The sequence below is a fragment of the Octodon degus genome, unplaced genomic scaffold (assembly GCF_000260255.1).
Source record: "Octodon degus isolate 3935 unplaced genomic scaffold, OctDeg1.0 scaffold00075, whole genome shotgun sequence".
Classification (NCBI taxonomy): Eukaryota; Metazoa; Chordata; class Mammalia; order Rodentia; family Octodontidae; genus Octodon; species Octodon degus.
The window spans coordinates 10,843,604-10,870,858 of NW_004524651.1; the positions used below are offsets into that span (position 1 = coordinate 10,843,604).

General features: G+C 48.1%; 1 protein-coding gene across 1 annotated transcript in view; it reads left to right on the forward strand.

Annotated features, from left to right (window-relative positions):
- Ptprm (protein tyrosine phosphatase, receptor type M) overlaps window positions 1-27,255 on the forward strand; it is a 681,934-nt gene that overhangs the window by 130,451 nt on the left and 524,228 nt on the right. The window contains exon 3 of the mRNA XM_023720402.1: window positions 7,551-7,673. Within this exon, the coding sequence (XP_023576170.1) occupies window positions 7,551-7,673 (123 nt within the window). The remainder of the gene's footprint in view (window positions 1-7,550; window positions 7,674-27,255) is intronic.

The following is a 27,255-nucleotide window of genomic DNA, read 5'->3' on the forward strand; positions in this document are numbered from 1 at the left end:
GGGGATTGAACCGCGGTCCCTGCGTTTTGCTAAGCTTGTTCTAAGTAGGTGCTTTAGACCACTGAGCCATCTCACCAGCCCCAATCCTGCCTTTTTAAAAAATGAAAAAGTAGGAACCCAAAGATTGATAGGAAATGAAGTGTGTGGTAAGTGTAATAAGCCATAGAAACCTTCCCGACAACTGATTTTCGTTGTGTCACTTAAGACACATCCCTGGGCAAATAGCGCCTTTCCCTCTAACGCGTGGCGCTGCCACTTGAGTGCCTGTGCCGCCCGCGGAGACCGCTGGCTAGACCACACTGCGCTGGGGAGCGTTCCCGGAGCGCTTCGCTGCTCATGCTTAGCTAAACGCAGTCCGCGTGCTCAGAGGCATTATGAGCTTTGTTGTGTGGCAGGCAAGTAAATGTGGATGTCAGCGAGGCTCACGAGAAGAAAGCGGGTTCCCGCACGCGGTGTAGGGTTTTTCTTTAACTCTTAAAACAATTATTTCTATTATCTCTCACTTTGTTTATCCTTTGAATTGTGTAGCTTATAGCCATTTATCTTACACAGCTTTTAAATTTGAAGTAAATGGACAGGGCCACCTGAGATTGCATGTATTTTAGGAAAATAGAATACAGAACATTAATTCTTCTGGGTGGTGCTTTAATACTATTTTTGATCTGTGTTCTCTATGGAGAGACCTATTTAATACTTCATGCATTTGATAAAGGATGCTTTAAATGGGGTCATCCTGTATTTGGAACAAATGAAAAGAACACTCCAGAAAACTCCTTAAGAATTGTAGTCTTTTTATAGAATAACTTTAAATGGACTATAATTACAGCAGTAAGAATGATTACTAAAATGTGTAAGTCAACTTAACCTGTTCAAAGAAGAACAATTCAAAATGTGTTTATCTTACAAGTTTGTGGAATTCACATTTAATTGTCCCTGCTGACTTTAGAAATGCCCTTTGCAGAGCTGCTTTGCGATGCGGGTCACTTAGTCACAGGTCGGGGTGTTAACTGCTTACCTCGTGGAGGCAGGCATGCACGTGCAGACTGGGAACAGCATGGCACGAGCAGGACTTGGTACTGCTAGCCCTACACTGGAACTCAGGGGCCAGATAGTGGGGTACTCAAGACTGCTGTTTGCAAATACTAGAACGTATCAGTTAGGACCCAATCAGGAAACAGAACCCAATGGCTTGAGTAGGGGCCATCCAGTATAAGGAGAAGTGAATGGCACTGGGAGATTCGAGTAGGAGGGGTGCCTAGAGCACCTTCAAGGAGAGCACTGAAGAATAAAAGGGGAACAGCTGTCTGCGGCAGCACTGCCCCAGTGTAGACACCGGGCCAGGCACTAGATCTTGCCCAGCTGAGACCTGGGGCAGGGACGACAGTCCAGGTGACACCTGCAGAATCCTGGAGGACCCTGCCAGAACTCAGCAAGGCCACCTCTTCTTTCAGTGGGTCTCTCCCACACCCTCTCCAAGGGAAGCCTAAGGCGTCACAAAAACAGGAAATGCAGGAAAAGGGCCTAGACACATTTTCATGGGGAGAACTATGTGAAGTGGGTGCCCTGCTGAGCTCTCTTACTAGAGCTTACCTCTCCTCCCAGAAGCCAGCTGCCCTGGCTGCCAGGTCTGAGCTCAGGTGCCCTGGGCTTTGTGCATCATATTTCCTCTTTCTGCCTCCCATGCTGCCACGTGCAGAATAGGAGGCTGGAGGGGAAACCAGTGGAGCCTCTGCCCTGCCCAGGCCAGCATCAGTGCAGCAAGCAGGGTCCCAGGTCCTTCCCAGTCACAGCTCCCATGGGGCAGTTCCTGGGCCAGCCCAGAACAAGTCGTAGGTAGAGTGGAGCAGGCAGAGAACCCCGCCCATGTGTGGGGATGGAGCACTCACGCAGATTTTTTGGTTTTGCTCTTGGGATATCAGGTGCATGATGTGTGTGATGATACCTTGGAACTGGGACCCAGGTGGAGGCATGGAATGTAAGTGTCTAACACACACCCTCTCCACACAATCTGAAGCTAACTTTATATGGTATTTTATATAATGCTATGTGTGAAATAGTTTCCCATTGTGTAGTTTTCCTCTTGTGAGGTTGTGTCAGGGCTCTAAGAGTTTGAAATTCTGGAGCATTTCATATTTTTGATTTTTACATGAGGGAGGCCCCACCTGCAGTTCTCCCTTCCTCTCCAGTACCCGCTATCACGTGGCTCCACCTGCTATCACGAGGTTCTGATATCTCCATCCTCTGTGTTCCTCTGGGGTAGCTGCTTCCTTGACGTTTCCCCACTGAAATGATTTGGGGTGAGTTCTGCTCTGGCCTGCCTTGTTAAATACAATTCCCAGTATCAGAAATGGTGCCTGATACAGAGTAGGTCATTAGTAAATGTCTGTGTAGTGAGTAAACATACTCCTCGCATAGTGCATCCCATGTAACGCTTGCAAAAATTGGTATGAAATTAAAAGTTTCTCTCTCTGGTTTAGAGGCAGCTTCCCAGGCCTGGCTGCTCACTGGCCTCACCTCCCGAACTGAGTTCTGTCTCTTGTGAGATCAGCGAAAGATTCAATACTCATAGGAGTGCAAACCCTCCTGTGATCTGCACGTGCAGGGTTCTAGGTTGAGGGTTCCACATGAGACTCTAATGCCTGATGATCTGAGGTGGAGCTGAGAGAGTGGTGCTAGAGCTGGGGAACAGCTGTGTATATAAATTAACACAGCAGAGAGGTCTGGCTGTGCAGAAACTGTTGTAAATCAACTTCCTGTAGGCTTGGTATGGAAACTTACCAGTGAGAGGCAAAGGACAGTTAAGCTGCATCTGGTGGCTGAACACTTATTTTAGTCTGTGGATGGACACTTACTATTTTATCAGTTTCGGGGCCAGGGAGATGGCTCAGTAGGATAAGCGCTTGGCTGGCAAACTCAAGGATCTGAGTTCAATCCCCAGTTCCGCCAAAAAAAAAAAAAAAAGCTGTATTTTATCAGTTTCATTCACACTTAAGTGTACATTAAATATGATACACTTGAAAGAGCCCAAGACCAAACTCCCACGGAAGAACTGTCTTCCATCAAAGTAGTCCCTGGTGCCTAAGAGATTGGGGCCTGCTATTGGAGATCTCAGGTTGGTGTGTCTCTTCCTGAGCAGTGTGTGTGCATATTTAGTGCTGATTAACAACTCAGACTGCGCACACAAGTCTAAGTAGTGGTTCTCACCATGAACCACAGAAACTCCAGGGGCAACTTGTGAGGGTTCGTGAAGCCAAATTAGTGGGCATGGAGTTACCTTTTTCAAAGCCAAGTAGAACAGAATGAAAAGTATTCATACAGCTCAGTACAGACATACTTGGTTTGTATAAAGTGCGCAGATGTGGTCAAGATGGCTTGACCAGAGGTCAGTGGAAGCAAATTGTTAGGATTCTTAAGTGGAAGGCTCTATCTCTCGTCACTCCATTTTCCTTTGCCATCACTCTACACCTGAGTTTCAAAAGGGCACAAAATACTCCTATGAAAAATCTTGTAGGTTTCCTTTTGGGTCTAAGTTTGTCATTTTCTTTTCTTTTTTTTTCGGAACCGGGGATTGAACTCAGGCCCTTGCTCTTGCCAGGGAAGCGCTTATTCCACTGAGCCATCTCCCCGGCCCCTGTCATTTTCTTTATACCTAAGTACTTTCATATTATTCTTTTTAGAAGTCTTTTTGAGATAGGGTCTTGCTATGCAGTTTAGGCTGACCTTGAGCTCACCTTGTAGCCCACAACGATCTCAAACTTGAAACCATTCTCCTGCCTCCGGCTCCCCAGTGCTGGAATGACAGGGTGACACTACTCCTGGCTTTCCACATTATTCTTGATTATATGAATCATTTCTGCTATTCCAAAGAAAATAGAAGGATAAATTTCCTCCAGCATATGATCAACGTTATTTTATTTTCATAAACCTGGAGTAGCCTTTATAGACCACAACTAACCTTGCTGTATAATTATTGCCAGGATAAAGAAAAAGATTGTGAAAGCCATACTTTGTAGAGGCTTCATTACCATTTAAATGGCTCGTAGTTTTCAACTGCGATTCAAAGTGAACGTGTTCTGGCAGTTAGGCCACATTTATGGCGGTCTTGTCTTGGGACCCACCAGAACCCAGCGGGGTGCTTTGTGGGCCTGTGTGAAGGTTGTCTCCATGTTTAGCTGGCATTCCATTGCATTTCCTTTAAAATTTTTCCAGGCACATTTGCAGCCAAATTCCACATAGAATTTGGAGGAATTCATTTTCCTGTTCCTTTCAGAAGCATTTATTGAGTGCCTACCACGTACCAGCCCTAGAAAATTCCAAGGTGGCTAAACTCCAGTGAGACTTGGCATTGCTTTACAGCACAGTTGCTGTCCTATCAGGGGACTTTCTGAAACCTGTTCTCGAGCTCTGAAGTTTTCAGAAAAATAGCTGGGGATGTGTGACTCTGGAACATGAATACATTAGAGCTGCATGAAACTACCTTGGAAACCAGAATCTTAATTGTTTTCTCTTTAAGTGCTATTTCAATTGGTTGTGGTCCCCTTTAATCTCATCTTATTTCAGCTAAATAAACCGGCTGTGCTAATTCAGAAGTCCCAGCATTAAAAGTCATTGTGTGTGTGTGTGTGTGTGTGTGTGTGTGTGTGTGTATGGGGGGTGGATGGTGACATCCCAGCATTAAAGGTCATTGTGTATGTGGGGGGGGGGATGGTGACATCCCACGACAGGAGGAAATTCCTAGTTGATCCCATTTTCAGAGGGGCCCATAATTGTACATGATCCCGGAAGAGCCATACCACACGTTTTATGTTTCCTTCCAAGTGATAAAAGCAGATGCATGTGGTGGGAGAAGCCGTCCTCTCACGGCCCTGCGCAGGTCTTCAGGGCTTGCTTGCTCTGGGCCCTGCGCGTACTTGCCACGCCTTGGTTCAGCCTTCAGTGCCAACAGGCGTTTTGCAGACCAGGGAGTGTCTGGGGCTCTGAAGAGGAGTTTTCCGCACGGGAGCTGCGCTTCAGGATCCTGAGCGCCTTCGCCGATCTGAGCACGCCCACTGCTGTTTCTTGCTGCTTAGGGTTGTGCTGTAAGACTTGCATCACAGAGCTATCTGTGTTTCCACTGGGTCCCTTTTTCAGTCAGAATTGATGATTATTTCATTTCTTTTGACTGTTATTAGGGTTACTGCTGTTCAGACTTACTCCTTCAGCACGAAAGCTATTCTCTATATCAAAATTAGGGTTTGCAACCAAGGGAAAATATTTCTCATAAATGTTTGTGTAGTCTCCCAGCATTTCCTGACCCACATTAGGAAGTTGTTAGCATTATTCAGTGAATCGATTTTGCTTCTGAACTTACTAAAAGTCAGGATGTGGGGAATATAAGCGAGTGATTGCTGTCTAGGTGAAATGTTGCATTTAGTGCTGTACCTTTAGAGTGAGTTTTCTTTTCCCAGGGGAAGGTTCAGCTGATACCAGAACTATTCCACGTGTTGCAGAAGACATTGCACTGCTTTTACCTTCATGTGTGGCATTACCAACAGAGACAAGGAAAGCTGGCAGAGACCCTTTTAAACAGTCCAGGGCTCTGTGACTGCATGACGGTTAGCCTTTGTGAGCACCTTGGAGGCACAAGCAGATTGAGTGTCCCCCTGGGAAGTGTGTGGAAGTAGGAACGCTTTGGGCCTCTGGCTCGACTGGATTTTGGAATGTTTGCTCATACTGGAAGCAGTGGGGGGCAGAGCCAGAGGTCTCCAGCTCAGCTCTGCTCAGCTCAGCTCTGCTCAGCTCAGCTCAGCGCAGGGTGCCGTCCTCTTGGACCAGGGCTCAGAACACCTGTCACGATGATAGGTGACGGGCTGCCCACCTCCTAGGCAGAAGTGAGAGGAGCAGTGTGTGTTTGCCCAGTCTAGTGAAGACTTCAGACCTGACAGCTCCTTCCAGATTATCAGCTTTCCGGTGCAAGAGCGGGGGTTTTACTGTTTCCTCTGAGGATGCAGCTAGGGTGAAAGGGAATGCATCGCAAGAAGCAGAGTTTGGGCCTTTTGAGGAAGACTTTTCTACACAGAAGTGGCACTTCCCCACTTCTCGGGGCCTTCTGTCTTGAGCAACTGGGAGAGCAGAGTTGAGAAGGATTTGAGGGAAGCTGGGCCACGTGCCCCCGTCTGTTTTCCTCGGGTGGTGCACAGCGCTCTTTCACTTTTTCTGTGGTGCTGGAGCCTGAAGCTCGGGCTTCATGTAAGCCAGGCAGGAGCTCTCCCTCCAAGTCGCACATCTTCCACCAGGGACACAGCGCAATGGCGTTCTTCAATTCATGTTTTCTTGCCCAAATCCTTAATTCTTATCACTGTCCCACAATTATATTTTGAATCAATCAGGTGAATATTTAATCAGCATAAATCATTATATAATAATATATGGGCCATATAGTGTCTCTTATCCACTGAATGATGCACAGTAGAATTTTCATAATCATTAATCTTATCAATGTAATCACTCACTTTCTGTATGGACAACACTGGGAAAGATCTCATACTCCAGTAATTCTAAGTAGCTGACACTGAAGAGAAGGTGGCAGTGGAAAGCAAAGTCATCTGTGGATGTTCTAAGTGCCGTACTGGTCTGGAACAGCTGTATGCATGTGGGTAGACTACATTGCTACTTCTTGTTAATTTAAAAAGCTTCATTCTTAGTACCAGATGTTTATCTCATGCTTAGTATTGAAACTATTTTTGCCTTTAAAACGTGTATGGGTTATAAAGTAAATTTATACTGTCTTAATTTTGAGACTCTAAATCTCCAAGTTACCGTAGTGAAGCCTGTTTTTATGTTAGACTTAGCCGAGTTTTTGGAATGTTCTGTAAGCTGCATTTATAGTTTACTGCTTCTTGTCCACCGCTGTAGTGCTAATGTGGTAAAAATGGTGCTCTTTTATTTTATTTTATTTTTGTGTATTAGTGCAGGGTCTATAGGATCTCACTACACAGATGGAATTTGTGGTGATCCTTCCTGGTTTTCAGCCTCCCAAGCACTGGGATTACAGGCGCGCACCACCACGCCCAGTATAAGTGCTGTCTCAGTGTACCCCGGGGGTGGGGCCGGCACCACAGGTCGGGGATTGAACCCCCAGCCCCTGCATCTGCCTAAGCAGACATTTTAATCCACTGAGTTACCTGGCTGACCCTCTTTTAATTTTTTAGACAAATTATAACTTTTCCTATTGAAAGTATGCAGAATACATAAGCAAGGTCTGTTGAAGTTTTAAAAGCAAGATGGACTTTCTGAATTCATAAAAATATAGAAACTGAATGTTAAATTTGCTCGGGCTGTTTTCTGCCCACGTGACTTCTTTTGGAGGGCGACACCATGCAGCCCTGACGAGTGCCTGTGAACTCTGAGTGTGGCTGTGTACACGAGCGTCAGACCCACACTTCCCGGGCTGCAGGGTCAGAGCAGATTCAGTCCGGCATCAAGCAGGCAGTCAGCGTTTCATGGCTGTCACAGCGTGTCCCAGTGTTCCTCAGGTTGCTCACACCGCCTTATCTTGTGTCGCAACGCAGGTGGTTGCCTCTTTGATGAGCCGTACAGCACATGTGGATACAGTCAAGCTGAGGACAACGACTTCAGCTGGGAGCAGGTGAACACCCTGGGCAGACCGACTCTGGACCCGTGGATGCCATCAGGTTTGCTTTCCACGTGCTGATCTCTTTTTCAAATCAAGCAGCACCAGCATCTTAAGAGAAATGTGTACTAGATGCTGGTGGCATGGAGGAGGGCGCTGGTCTGGGAGTGTGACAGGCAGCCCCCAGGTGACTGGCTGGCAAGGGACAGTTGAGAGGAGCAATTGCTCACGCTTAACTTCATCTCTCTGCCTTTAAAGTTTAATTGCAGTTTACTTCCTTTATCTTTGGGCCCACCTTGCTAGATTAATAGGCACTGCCCTGTTGACCCTTTCCCTGGCGGCTGGTAGGGGAGATGGATGTGCTTTCTGGCCAGTGTGTCGCACATATGAAACTGCAGTGGGAGGTCCCAAATAATGGCCTCCACCTGTCACAGATAGGGGCCATGGAGTTGACCTCAGGGGCTCACGTTGTTCCTGGGATGCCTAGAATCTTAGAAGCATTCAGAAGAAATGAATTGTGATGCCTAGGTGGTGCTTAGCGAATCTTCTGCGGGGTGGAAAACATCTTTCTCAAACACCAGCAAGAATTCAAATTGTCTTGGAAGGAAGAGCAGGAAATGGGGACTAGGGATCTCTAATCATAGCGGGGCTCGACTGTGTCCTGGACCCCTTTCCAGGCTGTGATGGAGGCTTCCCTTTACGATTGTAGTTCTGCAGGTTGATGAACTGCTCCATGGGTAAAGCATCTTATTCTGATTTGGATTTCAGGTGCAACACAGTTCATACTTTTTAATGAATATAAAGCTTTTCATTAATGCACCAAATGCAGCAGTAATTACGTTTAATAAGGAAGCTTGTGCAGGTCACTTTGAAACATAGGGAGAGTGTGGTGCTGTTCTTACTAAGCTTTGCTATGGCACCCATTGCATTCCTAGCCCTTCTTCCCACATGTAACTCCCTATAAAGTGGGCCCTCGAGGTATGACTGGCCTGTCATAATGTGGATTTTGACTGGAATTTTAATTTTAACATATGACTGTAGGCTTGAGTTATACCTGAATTCTGGCCAGTTGGATTTCCAGATGGCTTCGGACACTGATTTAACCCTTAATGGGTTCTGGAAGGAATAGTGCAGCATCCTCTTGTGTAGGGGGTTAATGGAGAAACTCTAGGCCAGTGTGTTCCTGAGGACCCTGAGATGTACCTGTAAACACAAGAGAAACTCTGAAGGCCGTGCAGAGGAGCCTAAGTCTTCGGTTGGCAGCTTGAGCTGCAAGCAGCCCTTGGAACGAATTGCAATCCTAAGTCAAGGTCCCCTGTCATTTGTAAGAAAAGAGTCCGAGCACTGTAGCTTTGCTATCTTTTGGGAAGGTACTAGATTTAGTCCTGGGGTAGTAGATTTGGTCCTGGTAGGAGGGCTTCACAAAACACACTTGTTTTATGGTCTTCTTATAGGAAGAGGACCTGTGATTTTTTTCCTTCTTGCAGTGCTAAGGATTGGAACTAGGCCCTGGTGCCTGGCAGACAAGGACTCTGCCATGAGCCAGATCCGCAGCCGTCAGATTTGTAATTTTTCACATCAGGTAGTTGATTTCATCATTGTAGTCCTTGAGATAAAAGCCTGATTTGGAAAAATTCACTTTGGAAGACAAGCGTGAATACTGCAGAATCTTAAGCCTCTGCAGATTCAATTTTTAATCACAACATGCCCCACCTCCCTTGAACGACATCAGAGCGATCTTTCTGGGCCCCATCTTGTCCTTCTCTTCTTCCCCTGTCTCTGGCTGTGCCATCCACTCTGAGGCAGAGAGCGTGACTTCCCGGTGTAGACCAGGCTATCACAAAATGTGGTGAGGACCAGTCCCCAAACTCGCAGCCTTGGCAGGCCTTCTGCCTGGGGAAATTTCAGCATTCCACTTTATTCAGTTTCTGTTGATCAGCTGATGGCTAAAGCAAGTTCTCTAGATGTTTTATCCTCTACCATTTTTGTCAGCTCCAGCTAATTTCTGCTGGTCACAAAAAATGAGCCCTGCACCCTGACCAGTGGCTTCCCGGATGGTGGGACTCATTGCCTGGACATGGGGTGCTTTGGGTGAGGGTGGCAGCATGGAGGGAGGGAGGGGCTGGTGCCCTCTTCGTCCCTCTGCCCATGCGGGTGTGGGGGTGTGGGTGAGCATTTGAAACATTGATCCCATTTGATTTTTGCCGTGACGTAGACTCCCAAATACTGGTACTTCTTTCCGCTATTCACTTCCCACACTGTAGTCACTGTAATGACTGGGAGAGAAAGGGCTGTAAGAAGGTTGTGTCTCTCTAGGAACTTACCCACATGGGAAGAAAAGCTACAGCAGCGTATGTTACTAAACAATGTGCAGCTGTACGGAAGGCATGTGCGGCATCTGGAAGCCCCAGCAGAAGCCCCGTGTGCGGTGAGAGGAGGTGGGCCTGTGTCTGCTGGGTGCCCGCGTAGCCGAAGGAGAAGCTACGTCCTCCATGCCACGTTGCCAGCAGTGAGCGCCATCGCTTGTGCATCCGCGTCCGTGGCTGAGCGCCCCTCATTGTGCAAATGTGAACTTAGAAATCAGTCCAAATCTGAATTTTGGGTTTTGATTTAGAGTCTCCTGACAAGGCCACGATGCTTCATGAGGTATCTGTAGATATCCCAGAATGCACGAGCATCGGAACCCGCAAGTTTTTGTGGACCCCGGTGTTTCCGAGAAGAGCGACGCTTCCTGCCTGCCCTGTGCCGAGAGATGTGTGAGGATTTTAGGGCTGAGTGGCTATGTAAGGGCAGCCCTGTGTTTGAAGTGCTGATTGGTTTCGGAGTGTTTTCTCCTGCTCTCTGCCTTCTTATCCCCTCTTCCTTGTCCATTGATAGGTGCATCGTGACTGACTCCTTTAGAAAACACATTCTAAGGCCCTTGCTCTCCTGCAAAGCAAGCTGGGCCTTGAGTTTCTCAGAGTAGGTGGGTGGTGAGATCAGTGAGCCCCCGTGGCTCTGTGTGGGTCCGTGTGCTTAAACTTTCATTTCCAGTAGAAAGTGGGGACTCCCTCACTTGTGTGTCCTCCAAGTGTGGACCATGAGCTGGCAGTCAGCATCCTGCAGGCTGCAGCCAGTCTGCCACCAGTTTTGTGTGGCTTGCAAGCTGCTAATGGTGCTGAGGTTTGTAAAGGATGGAAAAAATGTACACCTTTTGTGACCTGCAAAATTCCGCAGTTTTCTGGGTGCACAGCCATGCCCACGTGCTCAGGCCTGAATTCAGGCTGTGAGAGCCCTTGAGACCTGAGTAGGGGAGCGGAGGGAGAGTTCGGAGCCCACCAAAGGCACTCTGGTGATGGCTGTAGCTCTGTGTTGAGGAATTTGGGACCTGTCCTACCCCGTTTTGACATCAGCCAAACGTCACTGTGTGGGACTCTTGTACTGCTTTAAATTATTACAAAATGAATAAGAGTGCCTTTCCATACTTCCCTTGATTTTCCAAACACTGAGCTGTCAAAATCAAAGCAGATAAACAAGATTAGGAATTTTCTCTTGCTCTGACGCTTGTGCCTACCGAAAGCACTGAGCTTCTCTTCTCGCTCGGTGCCCAGTCTGCGCTGCACCACTGTGGTTCTTAGCAAGGGGCTCAAGGGAGGAATGTAAAAATGTTGATGGAGACCGAAGTTCTCGCCCTAAATTTTAACTTTTTACCTTGTCCATGCCTGTTTTGAAGTCAGTGTTGCAGTGCTTTAAATCAAATGCTTCAGAATTTTTTTTCTGTATTTTCACGTATGAGGTTATTTTTAACCACATTAAAAAAAAATTAAATACACTCTGGAGCTTTTGATAAGCCGAACTGATAGCTACTCATAGGGAGTGATCTTAGCTCTGAATATGCATATTTAGGACAAATAAATGCCAAATGCCACTGAAATGTTTACATTGACAGTCCTCATTTATGTAACAGCAGACTAGACTTCTGCACCCAGTAATGAACTGTAACAACTTTTCCAACCATGAAACTATTCTAAGCCAGCTGATCTCCATCTCTCTGGCCCTCTCTGCCTCCCTCCTTCCTTTCCGTTTTTCCCCAGGACCTTCACAATGAATTAAATTTTTAGTCTGTTTTTTTTTAAATTTATTTTGAGCAAGTGAGGGTCTTGCTCAGTTACTAAATTGCCCAAGCTGGGATTGAACTTGCAGCCCTCCTGCCTTATCTTCCCAGAGAGCTGGTGGTGTAGGTAAGAATGACCATGCTGGGTTCCTAGTCTGTTTTTCATTGGCAAGTAAGTGTGCAATTCACTTCATATCAACTGATTTTCTCCATTAGCAGAAGGGAAAATTTATTAGTGTCCTCATAAAGGTCACTAGCCCGAGCACTGAAACCTGCTTTAAGAACCTAAAGACTAAACGAAGCTCTGTGTTGGCATGGCTGTGTTACCCCTGTGGACACTACAGCAAGTTGTGTAACTGTCGCACGGCCTGTGTACTGATTACAGAACGTTGTACGGTATGAGAAAATCTGCCTGCTCTGACAGTGCCTGCAGGAGTTACAGTACCTGGCTGGCTAACATTTGCCTCTCTCTACTCCCATTCTATAAATTGATTTTAAAAACGTTCCACAGTTTTTGCAAAAAAAGGCAACCCTATTTTATGAAAAAGAAAATAAACTAAGGAATAAACTTGTCCATAATCTTAGAAATGTAAAGGTAGCTTATATCGTAGCTATTTGGTATTGATGGAGTCGATATTGCTGTGCCACATCGTCGTTCTAGGCTCTCAGAGCTGTGGAAAGAAGGCCATAAAGTGAAGCCAGGTCTGCGTGCTGCAGCACGCGTTTCCTCAGCTCCGTGCAGGCGGCCTGGCTGGGACGCTCTCGTGTCTTGCGTTACCTCTTGGGAGTGACGCATTGCCGTCTTCTGGCCATGCTGTGACTCAGGCTTGAGTCATGTCCCCAGGTGCCGCAGGAGAGATGGAGGCAAAAGTGCCGGGCAGCTCGGCCCTGCACACACTCGTGTGAGGCTGCGATGACCTGGAAGATAGAAAAATGCCTGCATAGGTTTGTGTCGCACCAACTCTGCACTTGGGAAAGAGGACAGACTGACACACACAGTAATCGAGGTCTTCTCTCCGGCACGCTCATCACGCATACTCTCCTCGCGCTCGGGAAGGCTTCCCTATTTGTTCCCGCTTCAGGGCTCTTGCAGGCTTCGGTGAGTGATGACGAGAAGACGACTGAGCTTGAAACGCGTTGTTTTCCCGCCGTAAACTTCAGCATGTATCCAGCGAGAAACATTTTTGGCACAGAATATCCAGACAGTTGTCTAATTATCTCATTCATTCTTCAGTCAGTCAACATTCTGCAAATATTTATTAAACACCTGCGATGTGCCAGGCATTGCTATAGATGCTGGGATGCCTGCTGAGGTTGCCTTCCCTGCACCTTCCTCCACACCGGAGCGAGTAGGCTGCTCCTGCCTGGGTGAGAGAGCTTGTGGTGCAAACCGTGTTAGCCCTCATCTGTTAATGAGGTCGCGAATACTTAAAAGGTAATCCACTATGGGGTTCATCAGACTTAGCAAACAAAAGCTTCACATTCAACTTTCCTATCTGCGTTTCCCTTAAAACAGTCAAACAAACCTAGAGCAAAGGTAAGAACAGGCCTAAATCACGAGCAGTCGGCTGTGCAGCACGCTGAGCTCAGGCTGTCTCCCGAAAAGGCAAATCCATGCACAGAACCGCACTCAGCCCTCGCCGGACTCGGCTGCTTTGCTTTAGATCATTCAGTCCTCGGTGATGCTGAGAGATCAGGCGGCAGTGTCAGTGCTTTACACTATCAACGACTGACGTTCAAAGAAATAAGACTTGACCTGGGCGTAGCAGTGAGAAAGACACCCCGCCCGCTGTCCCAAGCTCCGTGGGTGCGTGGCCTTCTCATGTGCTCCTGGGCAGGGCCAGTCTCCTCGCTGGCGCAGTATCAGCACTATGGGCTGTGCTCTGCTTCCGCAGGTTCCACGTGTATCCACTGGACTCTCCCGCTATGTGAGGTCCTTGCTGAGCTCGCACAGGCCGTATCCTTGCTGTCACTCCCTCTCCCGTGCAGTCATTGCAAGTCACCTGCGATGGCTGCAAGTGCACAGAAGGACGAGGTGCCTGTTTTGTGAATGACTGCCAGGAGCTTGCCCAAGGGGCTGGACTGCAGCAGCAGATCTGGGTGTCCTCCTGGTTGTACTCGGGGAGGGGTGAGCAGCCGAGCCAGAGCCAGCAGGGTGAAGGCCGCCCACCATGGAGGTGTCAGAGACACGTCACGGTACAGCCATCAGCCCTCGGGGTCTGCATCTCGTGTGGGGTTCTCCCCATTTAAAGAGTTGTAAGGAAAGGTGCGGAACTCAGAACTCGGCATTTTCACCACCTTCCAGGGCAGTTCACCGACCACGGTGGCTCTGCTGTGGGAGCACCAGCATCCAGCTGTCACATACCTGTCCCTTTGCCGGGGAAGCCCTGTGCCTTGAAGTCCCAGCCCCGCTCCCTGGGTCTGACCCTGGCCAGCCACGATTCTGTTTTCCTTCCCTGGAACTTGCCCACCCCGAATCACCTCATGTGAGTGGACTCATACGGTGCTGTCCCCACGTGACTGCAGCGCTTTTGTTCGTCACGTGCAAAGATGAAGGACGTCAGTCAGCTGTAACTTCGAAGGCTCTCTTGGGGCACCGCCAGCCATTGCATCAGCCATGAGGACTTACTTCACTGGTTTGGAAGTGGTGTTCAACAAATGTATTCTGTAAACTTCTTTGAAATTCCTGACGTGGCTGGTTGGAAACTTACAAAAAGTAATGACTAGCTGTATTTTACGTATCTGCTCGAAGTATACAAATTGGTCTTTGGGTATAAAAGAATTTTGAATAGTTTTTGTTTCATTTCCTGTAAAATTGTACAAGATGGGGGCCGGGGAGATGGCTCAGTAGGATAAGCGCTTCCCCAGCAAGCGCAAGGGTCTGAGTTCAATCCTCAGAAAAAAAAAAAAAAAAAAAAAAAAAGTTAAAATTGTACGAGATGACACTGTAAGAGTCATGTAAAGTCAGGCAATAGAATAAACGGGGGATCACAGCAGATGCCGCAGGTCTCTTACGGAGGAGAGAATGCGGAGGTTTCTGAGGCGAGCGCCAGAGCAGAGGGGCGATGGAGCAGTAGTTACACCTGTCCTCAGGGTGCTACCCTGGCTTTGCTCTGTACTCATGCCTCCCTCAGGTGTGTGGGCTGGGCTTCACTGTGCAAGATGCCGGCAGGAAGTAGGCTGCTTGGGCAACCAAGGACAGGGACTCGAAACCCAGGGACAACGCCTCGGTCTTCTGAGCACTCATTTCTTTCAGAACTGTAGAGTGCATGATGCATGGGGGTGGGGCCACTAGGAAAATAGTATCTAAAGACTGAACAGCTCCAGGTCCAGGGTCCCCATGCCTCCTGTGTCCAGGGATGCTGCTGGGGCTTGGGAGCTTTGGGGTCAGGTTGGTGCTATACCAGCTGGTGGATCCCAGCCCCGTCCTTCTGTATCTCATAGTCTCTTTGAGTGGTCCCAGGAAGCCCCCAAAAGGCTGTCAGTGCTTTCTGTGATCGATGAACCAAATAGTTGAATACATGGGATAAGGGGTAATGGCCTCTGGTGGCAGCTGCTGGCAAGTTGGGCCAGGAGGTCTCCCAGGAGAGGGCACAGGGGCCTGAGGGTGAGGCTGGAGCAGGAGAATGGTTAGACAGAAGCACACTGAGGCAGAGTGCAGGTAATTTGCAGAGCCACCGGCAGTGCCCAAGGGACAGAGAAGCCATGCAAGGCTGGGGCAGGTTGTGGGAGCTGGGCCGAGCCCCTGCAGGGCTGGGAGTCAGGCTGATCCTACTGCTGCTTTCTGGCAAAGAGAGCAGAAAAGAAGATCTTAGGACACACAAGGAGTTGGATTTCAAAGTTTACATAAGAGTATATGAGGGAAAGATGTAATAAGCAAATTTGATGAGTAAGCAAGTATCAGAAAAGCAGGTGAGTGTCCGAGGATGCCCAGCTGGCCTTGTTTTTAGAGAGTGCATGCTGCAGCTCAAGAGTAAGAATGTGGATGTCTGTGCATGAACATGAAGGAGCAGGCAGGTGTTTTCAGGAGCCTCAGCAGGCATGCCAGTGCTCTGGACTGCACTAGAGATTATAACGTCTAGACCAAGTGTTCAAAGGCCAACATTACACCCTTTTCAACTGTCCTGCACTCTTATTATTACTTTTTTTTCATTTGTGTATTTGGTACAAGGTCTCACTTTGCAGATCAGCCTGGTGGTGATCCTCCTGTTTTTAGCTTCCCCAGCGCTGGGAATACAGGTGTGCACCACCACGCCCGGACTTGGTCAGGCACTCAGTGCACCCCAGGGGCGGGGCTGGCACGGCATGGAGGACCCAGAATCGAGCCTTGGTCCCTGCACTTTCTGAAGCAGTCGCTTAGTCTGCTCAGCTATCTTGTCAGCCTTTCCCTGGCTCTTGAATCCAAGCAAAATAAGCAATATAAATGTGGGGAACGAAAGATAGACTATTGGGGTGTTCTGACTCCTGGCCAGAGCGATTTTTATCTCCTGATTCACTCTAGGCAAATGGCTGCACTGTCAGATTGCATTGAACATTTTTTTCTATTTCAGAGGCCCCTGTTGCACCACAGCCTGTGGTGCTGAGCCTTTCCCGATGCTCTTGGAGCCTGTGGGCTTGTGTAACACTGGTGTGTAGTGACTACCTTCAGGGGTACAATTTTAGGACTTCCTAAAATAGGACAAATACTTCAGGCTGTGATGTTATGCCTCAGTGGATGGCCCAAGTGTAAAGATCTTTGTCCTGTTGGAAGGTATTTAGGTGGTTAACTGGAGCTTAGTAAGAAGGCATGTGAGGAGTTATTAAATTTTATTTTTAGACACTTTCTTGCACGCATTTATATTCTGTCCATCACATAGGGCTGAGTTCAGAAAAAACTCACGTGGGATCTTGGCAAATGCCCGTGAACAATTGTGCAGATCGTTACTTTAAATAAGTGGACTGTAATGCCTAGTTAACCAATACTTTATCGTACGCGCTTGTGACAGATTATAACTTAATGAGATATTTCAAAGTTAAGTGGTTGAGAGAGAAGTAAATATGGCTATTTAATTAATTGTCTGCTGGACAGTCACAGTGCTGTATCTCACAGGCGGACAGGGAAGCAACAATCCTGTAGATCGCAGTGTTGTCCGGCCCCGGGATGGGCGGTGCGGTGGTGCAGCAGTGGTCCTGGGAATGGGCTTTAAATTCCTCAACATAAGGTTGTTTCTGAATTGTAAGATTGACCTCGTTCCTCCTAAGGAACTTGGAACCAGTGTATTCCAGATTTCGCTACTCATAGCACATGTATAAAATATTGAAATCCCTGCCGCAAGACATAGGCTGGAATTGATCCAGTGCTTTTTAAAGTAAATGTATGTAAGTGGGGCTTGTGGACGTCATCCCAGGAAAGCGCGGAGTCCTCGTGTGTCCGTGCTCGCCACAATGCTTGCTCTTCCCCATCTCTGTCAGCGATGGCACATCCTGGTCAGCGCACACCTTGGGCAGTGGAGGCCTCTCCCTGGCTGTGTCCTGAAAATGACATGTCCCTCCCTTCCTAACCGTGGTCCTGCCTTGCAGTCAAGTGACAGGGGGCAATTTGCCAGTAGGTCAGCAACTGAGCCCATGACAATTGACCTTTCTGGCACTGCAATCAATGTTCGTTATTTGGAAAACAAAATGATACAGTGTGCAGTTTTTGGCAGGGAGGTCGTTGGGTCTTTCTGCTGTGACATCTGAATTTGTTACGTGGGCCGGGTGAGTAGGTTCAGACAGGAATATTAATTTATTTGAATTGATCCTGGCCTTGCTCTTATAAAAAGGTGTGAGGTACTTCTTGGTGGCTTGAATTATGAGAAATAATGGGTTTTACATGCTGGTCAAACCAAGGCTCTCTGAGTACCCATTTCACACAAAGACAGCTGATTCTAGCTCAAAAAGATTCACTAAAATGTAGTTTCTTTACACTGGCTATTTCTCGACAGTTTTTTTGTTGGGGGGAGTCCAAGTTGAAGCGACTGTGCATGTGGAATGGAATTGTGTCCCTGCACATTGGCACTAACGTGTACTGTGAGGATCTGACATTGAATCGGCTCTGCTTCTGGAAGAGGCTGGGCAAGGGTAAGCTGGCACCTAATGGCCCTCGTGGCAGTACGTGACGCTGGGTAGCAGCCTCCAGTCTGCACCCATGTACCCCTGTGAACATGGGGATGGTGCATCTGGGGGGCCTGTGACTTCCACATGGAAGCACCACCATGGCGGGTGAAGCATACAGGGATGGCGTGCCTGACTTTTGGGGAGACCTGAGTGCTCTCTGCACTTCCTCCCTGCTTTAGTGACCTGGGAGCCCTGCAATGCTTTGGCGTAGGACCTGGCTGTGGCTGGGTGTCCCTCTAAGACTCATGGCAGAGTCCATCCAGTTTCCGGCACCCATGGCACTCCCAAGGTGGCTGCTTCCAGGGCTGCTGGAAAGTTTAAGGGGTCTGTGAATTCCCTGGCTGTGTGGGGAACCATGATGGGGTGCATGACCTGGACAGAATGGGCTGAGCAGACAGGGGCCCGGCGGTTGCCCTCTGCTCAGTTACGCCTCAGCATGGAGGTGGTCACTGGCTATGGGCCCCAGCCCCTGGCTGTCCCAGCTCCTGCACCGTGGAAATAATTTTCTCTATAAGCTTCCAGCTCTGCTGTTCTGTAGAACTTGGACCAAGAGAGTTCCTGCATGAAGTAGGTGTGCAGGTGACTTCCCAGGCTGCCCACACTCTCCCTCTGGCCCCAGTGAGAAGAAATCTTCCCCCCATTAGGTTCCTGAGGGTGCAGGCTCTTTGGTCTCAGGACCCTTCGGGGATGCGGCTCAAGGCAGAGATCCTGGCTTCATCCCCAGAACTTCTGAGAAGAGAGAAAAAGTTTTAGACTCTTCAATAAAACTTTTGTTCATGTGGGTCATATCAACTGATACTTTCAAGATTGGAAATTAAAACTGAGAAGTTTTGAAAACCCAAGAGTTCATAAGCATCCATTCCACCAGCAGCTGAGAATGAGATGAGAATAATAAAGTGAAATAATTTGTTATATTATTATTAAAGTTTTGATCAGTTTTGTGCTTATAACCTCCCTAGGATCAGACTTCAGGGCTCCCTGGAGGACACTTCAAGAACTACTAAGTTTAGGCCCTCATAAGCATGTCACCTTGGTGATGATAGCTGGAGGCGTAGAGGAAAATAGAGCAGGGAAATCCCTTTAAGATGTTATCATTTATATTTTTCTGTTTGAATACAATATTATTCCTATTAGTGAGAGGTAGTCTCTCTTTATACTAAAAAACACCCATTCCACTACAGCAGCACATGAAGTAATACACACAAAATGACACTGACTAATTCCACATAACTGCATGTGAGTATTATTAATTCTCTGAAGATTGGGTTTGTGAAATCTTGTGCTGTACAAAAATTTGAAAGTAGGATTAATATTCATGTACTTGAAATTGAGTTTAGAATTTCTGAGGGGTGGAGGGTGGGATAAAGTGAATTATTCAAGCTTACATTTGAGTGAGCCCATCTGAATTGATTCAGCGCTGCTGCTTCAGAGCTTTGGAGCTGTGGAACTGTCATGCGTGTTGGCATGATGGAATCATTTCAGCTCCTTTTATTATGAAATGTGGAATGACAAAACGCTGTAACACTGACTAAACACCTTTCAGGGAGACGCAGGGACAGCGCGTGATGGAAATTACTTAGAATCGATATCACCGCAGAAGTGAATTTGCACTGCACCTCTCCCAGCAATAGGCTGATTATGGGCGGTAGCGTGCTCATTTCCAAAGAGGAAGACATGCACGCCAACAGGGCTTGCTAATGTTTAGAAAGCATGATAGCTGAACATTGTCTGAATTTTATGTTAATGTAGCTGCAGAAAGTTTCCCAGGGGACTCTGGCGATCTTTATTGATTTGTCCAGCTATTATGGTTAATGTTTAAGCTTGAGAACGAAGGAAGAAGTGGCTACCTTTCCAATGCTGTGACTGCTTTTTTAAAAGTAAATACTCAGGAAGCACCTACCCTGGCCAGGCCCTGTACCTGCATCCTATGAGACAAAGAGTTCTTGGAGGACTTCCAGCCTTCTCAGGCTGGCGCTGGAGGCTGTTGCTGGATTGGACAGAGGACCAAGTGTTACAGCACAGCCGGGAACTGGCGGTGAGAAAAAAATAAGTTCATGGTGTGGCCTGGGCTTGTAGGGATGAACGTAGTTGATGTCTGCCCACGGCGGGAGCCTGGGGGCCTGGGGCTGGCTTCAACCAGGGCTTGCTGGCTGGAGGCCTGAGCAGTAGAGGCCGCGTGAACTAGGCTGGCCTAAGACTCTCTTGAGGTCAGGCAAGCCGGGGTGGCTGCCTGCTGTTGCTTGGCACTGATATCCAGCCGTCACGTGATGCTGAAGGCTCATCATTGTCCTTCTCAAGGGCAGCAGAGGTGTCGCCCTCTCAGAGAGACTGGGTATCTCCAGCAAGTGTCTCTGTGGCTTCATCCATTGCTGACCTTGGCACAGAGGGGAAAGAGCAGGCTGTTTCTTTGCAGGCTTTCTGCAATGAAAGTTAGAGCTGTGGCTGGTGTGAGCAGCCCCACCGCCCTACTCCTGGCGTTGGGTAGCATTGTCTTTTCTTAATTTCTGCTAATAGATTTTGGGTAAGTGGGAAGCCTGATTTTGGTTTCTACCCTGAGTGGGTCCTGTATCCCCCAGAAGAAAAACACATGACGTCCCGGCTCTGTCACTGGAGCTACCGTTGACTGCCCCGGGTATCCTGCTTGGCTCCCCTTAGGAATGGGCAAACACTTGTGCCCTCCACCCTTCTCTCCCTGTCTCCTTTTGGCTGCACAGTCTTACTTATTCTTGCATTGCATAAGCGCTCTGTCCTTGCTGACCTTCCGCACTAGATAGAAACAACATTGTCCTTAATGACCTGTCCACAGCACAGAGCCCTCTGAGCTCCAGCGCGCCACATGGAAGTCCCATGGGAGCCTTCACAGGCCGCATCCTGCCCGGGCATTGGTTCAGAGTGAATCCCAGAGGTCCGATCTGTTTGTAGGCAGCAAAGTAAATGTTGGTGTGCTTTAAGGCTCCATGTAGGGAGCAGAGAGAGGCTCTCCTCACTGGCCCCACTGCAGCTCTTCTTGCAGAGAAAAAGGGATTTTAAAGCGTTTAGTTCCAAGGAGGTCTTTCGATCCATGTGAATTCTTTTGTTCCTCTTGGTTCCCTGATATTTAATTCAAGTGCATTAAAGAGTGCTCTAAGATCCCACCTTTGACCACCCAGGAAAATGTGTCAGTAATAACAGTAGTTATGAAGCCCTTTAGCCGCACCATCGGTTGGACTTGGTGCTCGTTTTTGCTGTTTATACCAGTCACCCAGGAAGAATTAGTGGTTTTCAGATTCTTAAAGTTTCAAAGGACAGAGAGCCACCATTCTGAGGTAATTCATGAGAGTAGCAGCCAGCTCGTCAATGTTGGACAGGAATGTTGGTTAACAAATAACTAAATGCACACAAAACAAATTGTAACCAGGGGGATTACACTTTATGGGAGCTTGCAGTTTGTCTTTTTTTTTTTTTTATTATAAGGCTTTCTATACAATTTGAAGGCTCAGTTTACAGATGTGCTGTGTTCCAGGTTAAATCGTGAATTGCATTCTTGCCAGACATTTTCATTTAGCTTCTAAGTCTTCATAAAAGCAGATGAAAGGTTGATTCCATAAATGCTTCCAGATCCAGGAGCTGTAGCTCAGTAGCAGAGCACTTGCCTAGCACGCCCAAGGTTCACCCCCCAGTTCATAAAATAATGTTTTGAGAATTAACTTTATGGTGCTTTAATATGAATGAAAGTCAGTGAAGATTAATCCATAACTATTAGAGCTTAGACAACGAGATCCTGCCCTAAGCTATATGTTATTAAACCAGACCCTAAGATTTCTATAAAATATTCACTTACCTTAACTCTAATAATTTCCCAGATATAGTAAAGATAGATGAGCATGAATTGCTACTTAATTCAGTAAAGCAAATATCATTGAATAAATGTCAGCTTTTCCAGAGAAATCACTGCATCTGACCTCTCTGGATAAGATATTTATCAAAAAATCAATACTGAAAGTAAACAGATTTTTAATGTCCCTGAAGGATCTTCCTAATAAACCAAATGCCAGCCCATAATTTAGAGCTACTGATACCAGTAGGTATTTATAGATGACATCATCATAATTTTGTAGGTTATTCCTTATCGTGAGCGTGTGTGCTGCATCTAACTCAATTTTCACCTTGGGCTTGGAGCAGTGATTTACTGTGGAAGCAAATACCAAGTATTCTGGCTCCTCTTTCCAGGAATTCATTCTCAGAGGGTACAGCGCCCTGAGTCTGCGGGCTCCTCTCCCCCTCTGTCTTCCCTTCCTCTTCCCTCCCCTCCCTCCTCTCCCCGTCCCTTCCCTTCCCTTCCTGCTGTGTGGCTCTGCTCCCTGCTGGGTGGTCTTCCTTCTCTCCTCTTGTGAAAACATCTGTGCTCAGCTTGCTTGGACTCAGATCTCTTTCTGCAGGCCTGTAATTCTCAAACTTTTTAAATCCACTGATTATATGATGGGTAAAGAATTTTAAGAAGTCAATCACAAATTTTAAAATAATTTTTGAAAAGTGATATTTTTAAACTGATAAAAATAAAATGGTTTCTTACCAGTAAGGGAATTTTTTTTGTTGTACTGGGGATCGAATATAGGGTCTGAAGCCTGCTAGGGGTGTATTCTCCTGCCAGCTCTATTTCCAGCTCTTTAACAAAAAAATTTACTTTGAGAGAGGTTCTCACTAAGCTGCCTGGGCTGTCCCAGCCTCCCAAGTAACTGGGATTACTGGTATATGCTCCTGTGCCGGCTGATTACATGTAAGGGATGTGAATTGTCAAGCTTCTATTAATCGGCCTTTACGGCATCTTCCTGCACACGGTATAAAGCCAAAATTGAGAAATGTCCTGTATTTGTAAACTGGAAATTTGTATGTTCCAGCATGGAGAGAAGGGAGTCTCAGACCACAGTTTGGTTGCATTCACTCTTTAATTAGGCTTTGTAATTAATTCTAACAGTAAGATAGCTCTTAGCATGTTCCTTAGGAGCTTCCTGACCTAAGTACCTCCTTTTATATGACTACAACCACATTCCAGTTACTTCTGCAAGCCTCAGATATCTTCATTTGCAAACGGAGAGAACATGATGTCTCATGTCATAATATTATAAGACAAACATGAGAAGACGTGTACAGCGTTGAGGACAAAGTCTGGTCCGCAATTCGATCTGATGCTTTAGTATATGGACTGTATTTTAAGTGTAGTTCAAAATCAGGAGCATTTTACTTCAGTTTTCTCTTACAAGTTTTGTGTTCTAAATGACACTGAGGTCCAGGATCCATAACCGAGTTAATTATCACATATGGTGTGAGGTCAGGATCTAAGTTCATTTGTTTGTTTTGCAAGTGGGTGTCCAGTAATTAGAGCCTCACTTATTGAAAACACCATCTATCGAGGAGAAACTGTATTATACTCACTCCACAACGTGGTGAAGCCCCAGCCTCCAAAGCGTAACTGTATTCAGAGAAGATCTGGAAAGAGCTGGCTAAGTTAGAATGAAGCCCTTGGGTCCGGGCTTACTCGACGTGGCCATGTCTTCCTAAGAGGAGGAAGAATCCCCAGGGAGACATGCCCACGGGGAAAGGCCGTGCGTGACCCAGTGAGGAGGGGCCTTGTGAGAAATGATGCCTGCGAGCTCCTGACCTCTAACTCCCAGTAGTCAGCACCACGAGAAAACCTATTTCTTCCTCTATGAGTGGGGTGTTAACGGCATAGTGATTTGCCTAAAACGTGGTCATTCCCCTGCCATCCCTGTTGTCTTATTTAGCAGTGAGCGGGGGTTTTAAGAGACTAACCTCCACCGGTGTTGCTGAGGGATGGGGCGGTGGGGCTCACGACCAAGCCCCGAGCCTCGCACTTGGCGCTTTGGGCACTGTCCCCAAGAGGCTGACCTGCAGACACAAGAGACTGACAGTGAAATTTGCGCGCCATGCGGCCACGCCTGTGCCTCGCCGCTGGAATGTGCGGCTTCGAGGGCCACGAGTTAGTACTTTGATTTTCCCTGTTGTGGACGGCGTGGCCGTGTTGCAGGGCCGTGGTTGACGGCCTAAAGTGCGAATATGCTGGACGTTGAAAATATCGCCAGCGAGCAAGCCTGTCTTGGCATCTCTTCACTTTTTAATGTGCCAGAGACCTCAGAATTACATCGCATGGCGCACTCTGACCCTGCGCTGGCCCCGCCAGCTGTTCCCGGGGAATACATCAGAATGGGGAGCAGCGCTGATCTCCCTGGATGGAATTCAGGCCAGAACGCCAGTCGCACTGATACCACAGGGCCCGTCCCAGGCTCTGCCATGCCTGTACAGCCACCCTCAGTGCACTGGAAAGTGCTTTCCTGGCAAAAGACTAAGCTGTAGAGTAGTCTCCCTGGGACCTTTGGGTGCACTGACAGCTCGTCACTGACCACACTCAGAGGTTTATCTACTGGCCAGTATTTTGGGTAGCAGTTGTTCTCCATCCGGTGCCTTTGCCTTTCTGCTGCTCTTGTTTTGGTGTTAGACTGGTGGCCTGTAGCGACATTTGGTGTGGGAACCTGCATGCAGACTCCTCTGAGTCCTCTGAGCGTTATAATGTGGTTCATCAACCTTGCAGCTGGTTTTAAGAGCTTCTCAAAATGTGATTTGTAATTTTTTTCCCTGTCGAAAGGGCAATTTTCAATGGTGCCTCTGTAATTCAAGGTTCTTCTTTTTCTTTGCTGGCAGCATTTATTAGATGGGTATAGGAAATTAGCATTCGTGTTGTAGAGAAACCTCGTAGGGATCTCCAGAGATGCTCCGGGCAGGCTCTTCATGATACGAGCATTTATGAAAATTGCATGATGACCCGCTTCCTGAGGACTTGAGGCCGATGCTTCGTGGGTCAGGTTGCAGTGGTCGTGGGGTCCTTAGGACCTATCTAGCGTCCTGTGTTTTTCGCCAGATTTGGGATCACGTCATTCCTCTAGGCTCTCTTGCACCTGCTCCTTCTAACTTGCACTGTATGCTGGCTTGGCAGGCTCTGCTCACCCACATGTTTTTATTTTGAACTATGAGGTTCATCACCATTTGTTTAATGAAAATTATGTTTTCATTTTAATCCACCATTTTGGAAGCATGAATTCATTTTGGTGAATTGAGGTCAAAATACCATACAACAGCAAGATCATAAAGACTAAACACAAGTGAGCCATAACAGGCATATGGAGTGGGTTAGTGGCCTGTGGAGAGGAGCGGGTCAGTGCTTGTGTATGGTGGGGGTCCCTTGTCCTCACTCAGGTTGGAAGCAGCACTGCTGTCACATGGCAGCCCCTCAGCCTTGCGTTTTAAGCAAATGAAACATGTACAAGCATAACTTAAGATGAATCCGAAAGGATCGCATGAGTGCGTATCTAGCTCCTGTGGGCAGTAAGCTGTGGGCACACTTGTCACCTTTCTTTGCTCCCATCTCAGCCAGAAGGCGGATAATTGTTTCCCCTAGTGGGTACTGGCAGGGAACAACATTGTCACCCACCCAAAGCAGCATCCCTGATGCTCTGGGCTGTTCCCAGGAGCAGGCGTAGGGTCCACTGAAGCCCTTGCCCCTTCCGAGGTTATTTTATTTCAGTGGCCCCTACAGTTCTGGATATTGTTATTGGCCCCCAGGCAAATCACTGGGTTCAGGTGCAGACAGATGCAGCCAGTGGGTCTTCTGGTGTCTGTCACTCAGGACGATCCTTGTCACACGACGCGCTGGGCTTCGAGCTCAGGCCCTGAGGGTGCTTTGTTGTCATTTTGTTCTGCATTATGGTTTGGATCTAAGTGTGTTCAGAAGGTGGTTGGATCAGCGGGGCTGTATCACTGGCCTGTAGATGGGAGACCTGGTTGGAAGAGACAGTCCCTGAGGACCTGAAGTAGAGGGCGTCCTCTCCCTCCTGGCTCCCTCCCTTCTCTCGCTGCTTCCTGTCCACCATGCCATGAGCAGGTCTCCACAAGGCCCCCGAGCCATGCCATCCTGACTGGGAGCTAGCTGATTGCACCGGAGTAAACCTCCCTTCCTTCAAGGTGTGTATGTTAGGTGTTTTGTTCCTGAAATGAGGGAAGTGACTGAGACACCCTGGGCGTGTGGTTGCGACACCTCTACCAGGGGCCCGACACAGTGTCGTGACAGGATGGCTGTGAGCATGCTAATTGTTCTTGTGTTTCGTCTCTGATCTGTGTGCTAGTGCAGTGACTTCGGCTGCTCTTCCAGTGCCACCCCACCTGTGGGCTGCTTTGTCAGCCACCCACTGGGGATCACGAAACAGAATGAAATGCGTTGCTGTGCCAAGTGTCAAGGACAGAATTTCCTCTGTCATTTGTCTGCCCTCAGTTACGGGCTCTCCAGGGAACCCCCTGCAGCTGTGGGGCTGGGCTTCCATCGGTGCACGTGGCCCCTACTGTCGTGGTCTGCTTGCCATTGGCTGTCTCCACCTGCCTCCAACTGCCTTGCCACTCAAGGTGCAATGTACCTGTGAGCCTCAGCCTGCCTGCTGGGTCAGCCGGATGTTCCTCTCGGTTCTCTTCGCTCTGCGCTCTGCGGGCTTCTGCAGGCTTCTGTGGGGCCGATTTAATTCTGTTACAATTAATGCCCCCAGGACTGAAGCCAGCCCTCTCTAGAGTCAGTGCTCCTCCACCCAGGGTAGCCTCATCCGGGGACCAGCAGCTTGTTTGTGCAGCATTGCCTTGGTCATCTGTAATTGAAGATGACAGCATTGAAAAGAGTTAATTATGCAGCTCCTCCAGGGTGGCTTCCTGGGGCCCTGGATGCTTGGCCTTTAGATCATTGTTTGGTGTTCTGAAAGGGCTTAATTGAGCATAACCCTTACTTCCTCCGCCTCCAGACCCGGGAGAGCCCCACCAAGGAGCGAGCTCTGTGATCTCAGGACAGGCGTGCCTGCTGCCCTGAGCCCCAGCGGCTTGCTTTTCTGCTGCAGAAGATTTGGGTGGTTGCTGCCAGGTGCTGGGCAGTGCGGTGACTGCTCCAGCCTCAGCCATGGGAGCAGTTGGCGGAGGCCAAGTTCAGGGTCTGCGGGGGTGGCTGTTGTCCCCTGAGGACAAGTCCCTCTACTTAAGGACTCCAGGGTTGCTGCTGGGCTTGGAGTTTGACCTTCACGCTGCCTGGACTGCAGAAACCCCGCGCTGCTTTCCCAGGTGCTGGGGAGCCCTCTGTCATCCTCTGAGGCCCCCCAGGTGTGAAAGTCAGGAAGGGGTGGTCCTGCCCTCTGCTGGCGACCCTGGCATTACTGGGTCTCCCACTTGAGCCGAGAGATGCCTTCTTATGGTGTGGTGTATGTCAGCACAAAAGGAGAATTAAAGACACATGAATGCTGGGAGTTAAAAAAAAAAAAAAGTCATGGAGCTTGATAAAACCACGGCGTGAATGTGCTCAGTGCCTGGGACGGTGAAGATGCGCTTACACTCTTAG